At 68.5% G+C, this 12211-nt stretch overlaps 1 protein-coding gene across 27 annotated transcripts in view; it reads right to left on the bottom strand.

Moving 5' to 3' along the window:
• Positions 1-12211, bottom strand: part of PLEC (plectin) — a 57317-nt gene that overhangs the window by 24464 nt on the left and 20642 nt on the right. For 4 of the 27 annotated variants that reach the window (XM_051831207.2, XM_070075633.1, XM_051831206.2 and 1 more), the window contains exon 1: positions 8184-8858. The exons of 8 other annotated variants lie outside the window; for them this stretch is intronic. In XM_051831207.2, coding sequence (XP_051687167.1) covers positions 8184-8721 — 538 coding nt within the window. In that variant the 5' untranslated portion in view covers positions 8722-8858. Of the gene's footprint in view, positions 1-1821; positions 3230-3299; positions 3782-4159; positions 4499-5551; positions 5832-8183; positions 8860-11325; positions 11479-12211 lie in introns of those variants that run through there. 15 more of the 27 variants (XM_070075635.1, XM_070075634.1, XM_070075636.1 and 12 more) reach the window with 11 other exon arrangements.

Consider the following 12211-nt stretch of genomic DNA (forward strand, 5'->3'; position numbering starts at 1 on the left):
TGGCCCCCACCTGTTGGGCCCCCGTCCTACAGCACAGGGGTCCTACGCCTGGGCTTCCTGGAGCAGCACCCGCCCTGAGCCCAAGCCCAGGCAGGCAGAGAGCACACCTCGGGCAGAGCGGCGCATAGCTGAGCGGTGAGTCACCAGGCAGGCCGTCCCACCAGGAACTGCAGGCCACCTCCCCACGGCGGGTGGCGGGGGGTGGGAGGTGGGGGGGTGCGGGGGCAGTGGGAAGCCCCCAAGGGGCACTGCCAATGAGTCAGGGCTGGGAAGGGGGCAAGCGCTGACTCACTGGACAGGAAGCCACACCTGGGGGCAGGACGGGCGGAGGGGCTGTTTGTGGCAGGGTGAGGCCTGCAGATAGCAGCTGCTCAGGGCAGTAAAGGTGGATGCTATGGGCAAAGGGCGCCAGGCCCCAGGGCCTGCCTGCTGGGGTCTCCATCTCCCTCTCCCTCTGGTCCAGGAAGGAGCACCAGTGGCCAGCAGCTGGAACCGCCCCACCCGCCCAGCCACTGTAGGAAAGAATGCACCACCCAACCACAAGAATTTTCCAGCTGTGTGCGATCCAGCTGCAGGCTGCTGAGAAAGGCCTCCCCCAGGGCCTAGCCTGTGTTCCCGGAACAGCTCACCCTCCCACTCCTGCTGCCCCACGGCCGCAAGAGGGCACCAAAGCCCCATGGTGGGGAGGGGGGCTCCCAAGCCGGGGCAGGTGACGGAGGTGCTCCCCCAGGCCCGTGGCCACTGTCTTACACCTGCCAAGCCTGGACTACGCCCGAGCCCAGTGCAAGCTACAGGCCCAGCTGCCCCACCCGTGACTCCGCAGACAGCAGCTGGCCACCTTCCAGAGCCCCACATCTGGCTCGTGCTGGTCAGTGGTCCCCGTACAGCATACCCTGAGGCCTCTCACACCCTGCTCCTCCCAAGAACCCGGCCCAGGAGCTGTCCACACAGAGATCCTCCGGTGTTCAGCGACCAGTGGAACCGGATGGGTCTCCTGCCTGCAGGCATGGGGTTGTCATCCTAGTCTGGGGCACAGACACCCTGTGCTCTGGGAATGGAATGGGATTGGGCATGGGGCGGGGGGGCTTGGGAACAGCTGGAATTGGAGCAGCCAGAGCCTGTCACGTGAACCCCAGCCCAGCCCCAGGCGCGCGGTTTCCCACGTTCTCAGGGCAGCTACCAGAGAGAGCCCAGGGACTCAGAGATCGTCCACCCTTCAACCTTCACTCCCAGTCCTGCCTACTGTGGACGCCCCTCCCTCCCCTGTGCACCCTGTTCGATCTCACTCTCCCCCCAGGCCAGCTAAGCCCAGGCCACAAGGACTGCAGGACGCCCACCCAGACCAGCCAGCACTGGTGTTGAATTGCTGGCGTCCCCGGCAGGAGCTGCCCACGGCCCTTGGAGGACGCAGTGACAGGCAGGAGGCCGCACAGTAGGTGGAGCCAGTTCCATGGGGGAGGGAAACTCCCAGGCCTGTGGGGAAGGAAGGCTGTGGGCGGACAACCGCGAATCCCCAGGAGGCCTGGAGTCCCGCCTTCTGTGCCTCCCTCCCACCCCACGTGTCCCAAAGTCTGGCGCCTGGCAACCAAGGCCACTGCCCAGGCAGTGGGAGGCGGGCTGGGCTGCCTGCCCACCCCCTCCCATCCCCACCTCGAGAGACAAGCAGACCTCCCTCAGCACCTCCCCACCCCCAGGTGTTTCCGGAGCTCAGGGGGGTGTGGAGGACTAGGCACTGCCCCATCCGAGCTCGCAGGTCCCCGCAGAGACCCCGCCCCGCCAGGTGACCGCCCCCCACTGCACACCAATCAGAGCTCTACGCACCTATACAGCACAGCTGCCGGTAGAGGTAGCCCCTGCGGGCCTGCTCGCAGCCCCCGTCCAGCCAGTGTGGCCTCTCCAGCACAACCTCTCGCTGCAAGGCGAAGGTGCCCCCCGCCCTCCACGCGCCTGTCGCAGCCATGGGCCTTGGGGTCGCCCACGGGACCTTGGGGCAAGCTGGGCGTCTCCACTTCCAGCCCTGCTGCCGGCTCTGCTCTCCGCATCCTCCCCCGCCAGCCAACACGGGCCTGAGGCCCAGACTCGCAGAACCGGCCCCTGACAGAGGCCCCACCCAGCACAGGCCAGGAAGCCCCGCCCCAAACCACAGGGAGAGAACCTCACTGGGCCGGGGGATGGGGACCGCAGCCAGGGAAATCCCCTGCAGCCCCAGGAGATGCCCTTGTACAAGGAACTCCCCTAGACAGACATCTGGACTCCAGCAGGACCCAGGAGGAAGGTGCGGGCGGAGCAGGCGCAGGGGGCAGGAAACAGTCCGGTCTGGCCCCACAGCACAGGGGGCAGTGAGTGAGCCAGGTGCAGGCTGAGGGGAAGCCCCTTCCCCACACGGGGACAGGGCAGGGGACCGAGTGGGTGGAGGGAGGAAGGAGGGGCCAGCGTCTGGGGAAGGCACCTCCTCCCGTGCACGTCACTGAAGTCCTGTGTCTGCAGCTGAGTCACGGGCTCCTGGGAGCCCCCAGACGGCGCCCAGGAGCCCCGACCCACACCCTTGAGCCTTGAGACCAGGCAGGCCCACTAGGGGGCAGCCCTGGCCAGTGCCCCACGGCGGGCAAGTCTGCGGGTAGGCCTGAGCATGGCCTTGATGTCCCCCAGGGCAGTCCCTCCGGCAAGAAGCCCAGTGCCCGCAGCCCCACCCCGTCCTGCGCTGGGCACGGCTGCCGCCTCGGACTGTCACCCAGGAACCGGTGACTTTGAGCAGGGGAGGGCAGAGTCCAGCCTGGCTGCCTGCCTCGTCCTGGGCCCTGGGTCCTGGCCGAGGACACGCAGGCACCTGCCTCACCTCTGCACAGTTCAACCCCACACTCTGGGTGAGGAGGCCTTGAGGCTCCCACCGGGCCCAGCACACCCCGAGTCCTGCACAGGCGGCGTGCTGGGCACCCACCGGCCTCTGCCACCCCTCCTGCGGTGGCTAAGGAGGGACCTCTCTTCGGGGGACAGGTGTCCCTGCACTACCCTTGTCCTCAATCCAAAGCCCACCCAGGCTCTCCTTCCACCCACGTGCCCAGCAGAGCCCACCCTCCCCAGAAGTGGGCAGGGTCTTCAACAGGCATGGGAGGCGGGGCAGGGGGCCAAGCGGCTTTCCCAAACAAGCTGTGGCAGTCAGCTCAGAGACCGGAAGAGGAGGGCACGGAAAAGCCAGGGGAGGAGGGAGGCGGACCCTCCGTCCTGTCCCGCCCCCAGCATCCTGGCAGGGGCGGCGGCCAGCGGCAGCGACGGCGGCTGCTGCCGCCAGTGGTGCTTACCTTGCTCGTCCTGCGGCCCCCGACGCCCCCTGCGCCAGTGCCACACGGCGGCCAGGGTGACGACATGGCCCAAGACCACCAGGGAGGGGAAGAGGCTCCCAGACTGCTCCATGACCGCCACGCAGAGCAGGCACAGCAGCCCTTGTTGCGCCAGGAACCTGCTGTTCCAAGGCCAGACAGTCCCCTCCCTGGGCGGAGGGTGAGCGAGGGGGCGCCCCGGGACCAGGGCCCGCCCTGCCTGCCCGCTGGCCACCCCACCGCACTACCACCGCAGCCTGGGGACGGCGGCCCGGCCTGGCCCTGCTGCACCAGCTGCGCTCTCCCCCGCCCTCCTCCTGCCCTCCTTCCTCCAAGGCTCTTGGCCGCTCCCACTCACGCTCCCCACACGGCCCAGCTCAGCTGTCCCTGCGCAGAGCTTAGACGCTCAAGGTTAGCGAGAGCCTTAACCCCTGCGTACCCACAGCCACACCCGCCCGGAGGAGGGGCCAGGCTGCAGCCCCCCCCAGCACAGCCTGGACAGCCCAGACCCGAGTCCTCCCACCCGAGCTGAGCCCAGGCTTCCCCCCACCCCCCGCCCCCACCAGGGGGGCCCCAATACCCCAAGGGTGCCCTGGAGACAGCTGCCAGGCGCCGAGGGTGGATGGATGCCAGTGTCCTGACCAGAGCTGCCCCCTACCCCAGGCCCAGAGCCAACAGACCACACGCCAAGGCACACCCTCTCGTCCCCAGTCTGCGAAGGGCTGAGAAGCAGGCTGTGCTGAGGGCGGGGAGACGGAGCCTCTCCCCAGCCCCCAGCCCCCAGCCCCCAGCCCCCAGCCCAGGCTGGGCTCCCGCAGACTCCCAAGGGCCGCCCCACCTACCAGGCACGACCTTCATTGGGGACGGCAACAGAGCCCACAGGGCAGACAGGGAGCGGGCGTGGGCTGTGGGGTCACAGGCCCCTCGGCGGCGGCGGCAAGCCCAGCAGCGGCGGCCTCCGCTCAGTGGGAGGAGGGCACAGTCGGCCTGCACTGTCAGCAGCAGTTGTGGGGGAGGGGAGCGGTGGGCAGGGGCCCAGGGGGATATAAATATCCAGGGAGGGCAGGAGAGGCCCGTCACTCGTCCACACTTAGAACATGACGTGCAGTGCGAGGGCACCGGGCGCGGCCTGCGCAGAGCCCCGTCTGGCCAGAGGGTGCCGCCGACTCTCCCCGAGCCCCCACCTGGTGATGCTACCGGTGAGGAAGCACCTGGCTGTGCCATCACCTGAGGACACGGCGTGAGCAGCTCTGCGCTGCCCCCGACCCCTCCCGGCTGCTGCTCCCTCTCCAGGCAGAGGGCCCTGTGCCAAGTCACTCAGCACAACGGCTGGTCCCAGCAAGACAGAACACCCACCCAGGGTCACGCTGCCCGCCCCGGGGCTCAGGCTCCCTGCCCCAGCATGGGGTGGTCTGCCCTGCCCTCCACCAGGCCCCCGCGGTGTGCGAAAGGCAGAGCCAAGCCACATCCTCCATGTCCGGTGTTGACCTGGACCTCAGCACCGAGGAAACAGGATGGGTGTGCGCGTGGGTGAGTGTGGGGTTGGGGACCACAGCGTCTCCCCTCTCCTCCCTGGGCCTGATACCCCCAGACACACGGCCTTCAGCCCACCGGTGGTACTTCCTATGTGTTAAACACCACTCAACTTCCATCCTAAAAAATCCAAAGGGGCAGGAGCTGGTCTGTGTCACACAGGCTGTGACTTCAGCCCAGGAGGGCCGCAGGGCACCCAGCCTGCGCCTGCAGCAAAGCCACAGCGGGCGGCTCTGGGCCTCCTGCTCCCCAGCCCCATGCTTCTGCTCTGGGTGGCCAGGGCTTGGGCTGGATAAGGCAGCCCGGAGGGGCAGTAGCACTGGTCACCCACAGGCAGGCCAAAGAGGGCTTAGTTTCTGGTGGAGCCCAGAGTGGCAGGTGGCCAGCAGCCAGGCGGGGGCTGAGCCAGAATGCATGGTCCCGGGCCCTCCAGGCCTGCCACCCCACCGGCTGCAGGAAGCCTCCAGGGAACCTGTACCCACAGCCCTGAGAAGCGGCTCCTAGGGGTAGGAATGCCCCAGGCAGGCAGTGGGAGGTCTGGGACAGCAGCAGCTGCACTTCTGGGACACCCCCAGCCCATCCCACCACGGCCCCCTGGGATGGCTCTGCGAGGGGCCCTGTCCACCCTTGCATCCCTATGCTCTGATGCCCCCGCGACAGGGCTGCAGGCATCCGTCCCTCCCCCCACCCCCCTGCCCTACCTTGGCCCAGCTGGATCAGCTCCTCCATGCTGTACCTGTCCATGGCTGCCGCTCAGGCCGGGCTTCTCTGAGGGCCGGCAGAGAGGAAGGCCAGGCAGGAAGGAGGGAAGGGGTGGGAGGCAGGGGAGGGCTCGCTCCTGCCCTGGCCTCCCCACCCAGCTCTGGGAGCAGTGGCTCCTCCTCACAGCCACCCCTTAGTCAGTCAGCCCAGCAGAGCCAAAACCTCATGGACCAACCACGTGGACCAGCTCAGGGGCAGGGGCCTGCCACAGCCCCTCACCCCTCAGGCCCCAGCCCACTGCCCACTGGTCTTCCCGAATGTGCCTGCCCCGCCCAGCCCAGCCCACAGCCTCCCCTTCCCTCTCAGGCCTCACCAGCAGGGCCCTGCCACCCCACCCACCCACATTCCAGGCATCCATGCGCCTGGCACATGCCCACGTGGCCACATGGAGACAGAGCCCTGCACTTCCCCACCCCTCCCCGAAATCCACATTCCCTCAGAAAGGGGCCCACGGCCAGGTCAGCCCTAGGCACCAGGGGTTCCGGCCCCCGCAGCACCACAGCCAAGGGTCTCCCAGTCCCTGCATCCCTCCCAGTCACGCCAGGCCCAAAACCACAGACCTGATCCCACCGCTGCTCCCCAGAGTATCTGCTTGGGTCCTACACACCCCTCAGCAGGCGAGGCCACCGCGGGCGTGGCCAGGACCCCACCACACGCCACCTGCATGTGCGCCCCACGTGTCGGGGTCCATGTGCACCCCCGGCTTGTGACCCTAGGGGACACCAAGAGACAGGGCGTGTGTTCCTCCCTGTTACCGTCTGGAACATACGCAGGCGCACAGGTGAACTGTCCCCGCCTTCTGCACCAGGCACACACCCCAGGCAGGGGCCTCCCTCCACCAGGCTGTCTCCTCCCCTCCCACCAGGCCTCAGCTCAGGGCGCTTCCTCACCTGACTGCTCCCCTCACTCCCCCCGCCAGCTCAGCCCCACGTGTTGGGGGGGCGCCCTGTGGCAGGTGTGTGTGTGTGCACGTGTGTACACAGCTCAGGGGCCCAGACCACCCAGGCCTCACAAGTAGGGACTGGGTACAAGCAGCCCCCAGCCAGGGTTGGGTGGACGGAGGCCACCCATCCAGCCCTCGTGTGTGCTCTGCGGGGGCTGCACGCAGGGAAGGCTGGGGTCTGCGTGGCTCATACACGCTAATGGCGTTAGGTAGGGTTAGAATCAGCCCAGCAGGGAGTGGACCTCACGGCCCTGCCACCACATGGGCTGGGGCCCAGCCCTGGCTGCGTGCCACACCCAGCCTGCGGGCAGAGGGGAGGGAGGGCCCGCGCCTGCGGCCCTGACTCAGACCGGAGCCTGGGGCAGGAGCACATTTCCTGTTGGAAACTCTGAGCTGCCACCAGCGGCTGTGGCCGGGAAGGGAAGACTGAGTCACCTCTGTGGGGACCGGGTACCCTCTGACCCGCCCACTGCGGCCACACCCAGCCCCCCTCCCGGCCCGATTGCCAACTGCAGGCCCAGCTGGCCCGGCCTGGCCACAAGGAAGGAGGGAAAGGAGGGGTGGAGCTCCACTCACCACACCCAGGACACGACAGGGCCTTAGCACTGGAGGGGGCTGGTCCCCCAACAGTGCAGAGCAGGAAGGGCCCGGCGGAGGGGATGGCCTTGGAGGAAGGCCCCGGGGGCTGGCTGAGACCTGAGCACCCCGCCGCCGAGCGCGCTCCATCCCACATCCCCTCTAAGGAGGCACCGTCACGTGCCAAGGCCAAGCACGCCAGACAGCGGCTCTCACTCCACGCCCTCACTGACGGACCCGGATGGGCTTTCTCGGCAAGGCCCCGGTGGGTCCAACCCAGATGAGGCCAGGCCTGGGGGGCGGTCTCAGCACCCTGCTAGATGTGCCCAACCTCAGGCCTGCCCTGGGTCCCCTAACCCCGACTGCCTTGCGATACCCCTGCCCACCCGTCCCCTTGCCCCTTGAGAGCAAGCTCCTCCCAGGCATCACGCCTGCCTGCTCCTGAGACAGCTGTGTGGGGCACGGCTACAAGCCCAGGTCCTGCTTGGGGACAGAGGAATGCCACAGAGAAGCAGCAGAGTGAGCAGGGGTCCCTGGCAGCCCCTGGGGCCTGGTGCCCACCTGGGAAGGACCAGCCCCCAACTCCCCCCCACAACCCCGCTCCCGCCTGGGGTCTGTCTCTCCCTAGCAGACCAGGGCCACCTGCTCCGCCCACAGCCGCGGGGGCAGGGCCAGGCCACGCTGCCGGGTACAAGCAGCCCGTCCCTGCGCAGGGGCCCACAGCAGTCTGGGCACTGGCACAGGGGGAAGAAAGGTGGGGGCGAGGGCAAGCGCAGTGCCGGAGACGGCGGCCTGGGCAGGAGCGGGCGGGGCGACACCCACAGCTGGCCCCTCCAGTCCAGGCTGTGCCCGCGGATGTGCTGGCAGCAGCCATGGGCTCCTCCTGGGCCTTCCATACCCCAAGGTCCTGGGCACTCAACACCCTCAGGCAGACAGGCTGCCATCTGCTGGCGTGAGCAGAGATCCCACACATGCACTGCCCACCCCAGGGGCCTGCACAGCCAGGGTCCCCCTTCCCACCCAGCGTGGCCCGGGGCCAGGATGCAGCTGACCTGTGACTGGGGCAGGCTCCGGGCCCGGCCTGGCCAGGGTCCCCAGGGTGGTGGCGGGCACCACAGGGGTCTCAGGTACCCCCTCCTCAGGGTCCTTCCGGCGGTAGACCCTCCGCTCCTCGCAGGCGGGGTCTTCAGCCCTCAGTGGCCCCCGCTTGGGTGGGCAGCCCAGGGGACCCTGCACAGCCTGCACGTGGGGCGTGCGGCGTGCAGGCATCACCATGGCGACAGGACGGCGCACGCGCTGCAGGGAGGCAGGCACGATTTCCGGTGGCAGGTGCAGGTACTGGCGCAGGTGGGCAATGCCCTCATTGGTGAGATACCAGTAGAAGTGGCGCCAGGCAAAGGTCTCCCGCACCAGGCCCCGCGCCCGCAGGGAAGCCATGGCACGCATGACCTGCAGGTTGGTGGCTCCAGGCACGTGGGGGTGCAGGCTGCGGGGCCGCCGGTCCTTCTTGGCCACCATTACGCCCTCGCGGAAGAGCACCTCATAGATGGCCCGCAGCTGGTCCAACGGCATAAGCATGCCAGCCACCATGGCTGCCGGGAGCTGGGTGGGTGTGCAGGTGAGCGCGGCGGGGCACAGCAGCCAGGCTAAGAGGCTCCCTCGGCACGGCGTGCCACAGGCTCCGGGGCCGGGATCTGTGGATTCCCCCGGCACTGCCTGCTTGCCGCTGCCTGTGACCGCCTGTGAGCCTCAGGCCCGCCCTCCAGACGCCCGCCCGGCCCCTCTGACTCAGCAGCAGGGGCGGCCCCTCCCACCACAGCCGCCGCCGGCCCCTTGCAGAGTGAGGGGCACCTCAGGCGGCAGCTGCCCCCTCCCAGCCCAGGCCCCGCAGCTCCAGTGTCAGAAATGACATCAGTCTCTAAACACTTCCTCCAAGGTTCCTAAAACTGTCGGGGGCGCAGGGTGGGTGGTGCGCACCAAGAACCAGAAGGAAAAGATGGCAGATGGGGGGGTTCTCAGGCCCAGGGGCGGCTGGGGGTGTGGTCCCCAGAGCTGGGGGATTCACAAGGGCCTGGGGTGGACGGGGGTCAGAGGAAGGAGGTCGCTGGGGGGGTTAGAGAGCAGAGGTCTGTCAGAGGACATGGGCAGCAGGTTGCAGGCACCGAGGGCTGCTGTCCATCGGGCAGGCAGAAGAACAGGGCTCCCACCTTCAAATGCCAGTCTGGACAGCCTCCAGCCTGCACACTTCCCTCGCCAGAGCAGGTCAGGGCGGCAAAGAAACACAATGTTCCCTGCGGGAGAGGGGCCCAGGGCAGCCCCTGTCCACCCCACCTCCAGGCCAGCTGTCAGGGGCCAGGGACTCCCAGCTGCCCCAGGGAATCAAAGTGACTGAGTCCTGCCAGCCCAGGCCTGGCGCCCGGCCGCCCGCACAGCCTTCCTACCCTGGGCATCTGAGGGCCCTGTCTGTGGCCCAGAGGGGCTGCAGGGGGAAGCAGCAAAGAGCAGGAATGGGCTTCCCTGTGAGGCCTGCCGGCCAGCCACACCCAGCAGCACCTACTTCCCACACTGAGGGTCCAGCTCCAGACACCCTGGCCCCGCCCCACCCCACAGCACGCGGCGCCCCATCCGCCCCACCCGGATCTGCGCTCCCCCCCCAGGCTGACACACCCATTCCCACCAAGCACTGCAAGCCCAGGAACTGATTATAAATAGGGCGGGGGTGGGGGCTCTCACGGTGGGAGGCGCTGGCCAGCTGGCCAGTGGCCAACAAGGCAGCGCCGCGGGGGCGGGTTTATGGGGCTGTCACCATGGCTCCACCAAGCAGGCTGCAAACAGCACTCCAGACACACACACACACACACACACACACACACACACAAGCACGCACGCGGGCTGGGGCCGCCCAGTGGAAACTCTGAAGGCACGGCTAACTGCTCCCAGAGCCCTCCTGTGCCAGCTCACTGCTGCACCACCAGCTTCCTACTCTCCCCCCGCCACACCCTGCTGGGAAGGGGGCCAGCTCGGGGAGCGGGGCCGCCAGCCCAGGGAAGATGGACCAGGAGGACCCGGACCAGAGTGGCCAGCAGCCCCGCCTCCACGAGCAGCCTCCAAGCCACCAGGGCTCTAGCTTGGCAACCAAAATCAGCTGAGGTCCAGCAGCCAGCACAGCCCTGTGCCCACCCAAGTTCCTACTCCCTGCCCTGCCCCTCAGCCCACATGCATACACACTGACCGGGGTTCCCCCACACTCCCTAACCCAATCCCCCCAAGTCTCCATGCCCCACAGCATCCCCAAACGATCCCTAGCCACGTCCAGGCTCTGGGCAGCACAGCTCCCAGGCCAGACGGCCGCCGGGTAGCCAGCCGATGCAGCTAGTCACCCGCCCCCAGGCCAGAGCCCACAGTGCGCTAGGCGCCAGAGAAGGGGGTGGGGCCGGGGGACTCTCCCCTCCCCGCCACCAGCAAGAGCAGCTCAGACCTGGGGGAGAGGGAGCAGCTTGGAGCAGGGTGTTACCCACCAGCTGCAGCACGCACACCCCTGCCCCTCCACCTGAGTGAGGGGGACAGCCCCCAGGGCTCCAAGCTGTTAAACGCCCCTCGCTTCCCCACCCCCACCCTGCCCGCGGCGGCTGCACGTGCTGACTCAGCACTGGGAGGGCCAGGGCGCAATGGCTGGGCGGCCCCTCTCCCCGGACTCCCCGCCCGTGGGGTTTCCAGGGCAACTAGTTCAGACCCTTGGGCAGCCCCCAGCACCCACAAGCCAGGACAAAGAGCCGCAGTGTGGACTTGCCCCGGGCCAGCCCGCCGGGCGCCTCTGCTCCAGCGATCCCCCCTTCCACGCCTGGCTGCAGGTCGAACCGGGTGGGGAAGGAAGGGGCTGACCGGCTGCTGCCGGCGAAGGCTGAGCTCTCGCCCCGCCCCCGTCCCCGCAGCCCGCCCCGCCCCCGACACTCACTGCAGGGCTGCAGCGCCGTGGTGGCCGGAGCTGCCCCCCACCCGCCCAAGAACCCACCTCCGCTCCCTGCGGAGTCGTTTCGAGGCAGGAGCTAAGATACCCGCCAGGCTGTAGCCCAGCACCCCCCAGGGCTGCTCTGGGGGCCGCGCACCCTGACAGCTGCCGGGCAGGCGCCTGCCCCTGGTGGAGGTCACCGTGCGGACTGAGCCCCCGCCTCGGGCGCTGCCCCCGGACCGCACCTTTGAGGGAACTGATCTCGTGCTGGATGGCTCGCGAGGGGTCCATGCCTCCGCCGGGGCCGAGGGCGGCCTTCCTGCCGCCACTCGGAGTCCAGCCCCGCACCACACTGCCCAGGCCAGAGCCGCAGCCTGGAGGAGGGGCCAGGAGGTGTGGGGCGGGGCTTGCATGCCAGGGGCGGAGCTTCAGCTGATCAATGCGCCGGACAGGCGCCAGGGCGCATGCTCCCACCAAGCCACCCCACCCCACCCCCTTCCTGGCTGGCTTTTCCCCCTCACGCAATCTGGGTAACTCCAGCCACCCTACCTGGCCACGGGGCCGGATACAGACGCCCCCAGGCAGTCCACCACACAGTCCCCAGCTGACCACATGAGCATAGGACCTGTCCCTGGCCATGAACCCCCTCCACCCACTCCCTGCAGGAGTGCAGGAGCCCTGCTGGTGGGCTGCAGATGACCTCCCCAATGGGTACCCTCCAGGGCAGGGACTGGAAGGCCTCCGTGGTCACGCCCCAGACCCCAGACTGACACACCCCAGAGCCTGTGGCTGTGCCTGTCCCTGGGCCCTCCCCCTCAGGCCTAGCCCTTCCCTAAGTGCGACCCTGCTGGGCCCCTCCCTCTCCCATGGCTCAAGGAGCTGTCTGCACTCCAGCAGGACAAACTTCCCCTGTAAGTCCCGCCCAGGCGGATCCTGGGAGGCGCTGGGTGCTGCATCACTCACCACCCAGTAGCTCAGGCCAAAACCCCCGGCTGTCATCGGACCCGTCGGCCTCCCTCTGTCCACCTGTCACTATCTCCACTGCCCCCAGGCTGGCACCTGCAGGGTCCCAACTCCACTGCCCACCACCACCACGGACCTCAACAGTGCTCTGAGACGAGCACCCCGGCC

The sequence above is a fragment of the Oryctolagus cuniculus genome, chromosome 6 (assembly GCF_964237555.1).
Source record: "Oryctolagus cuniculus chromosome 6, mOryCun1.1, whole genome shotgun sequence".
NCBI lineage: Eukaryota > Metazoa > Chordata > Mammalia > Lagomorpha > Leporidae > Oryctolagus > Oryctolagus cuniculus.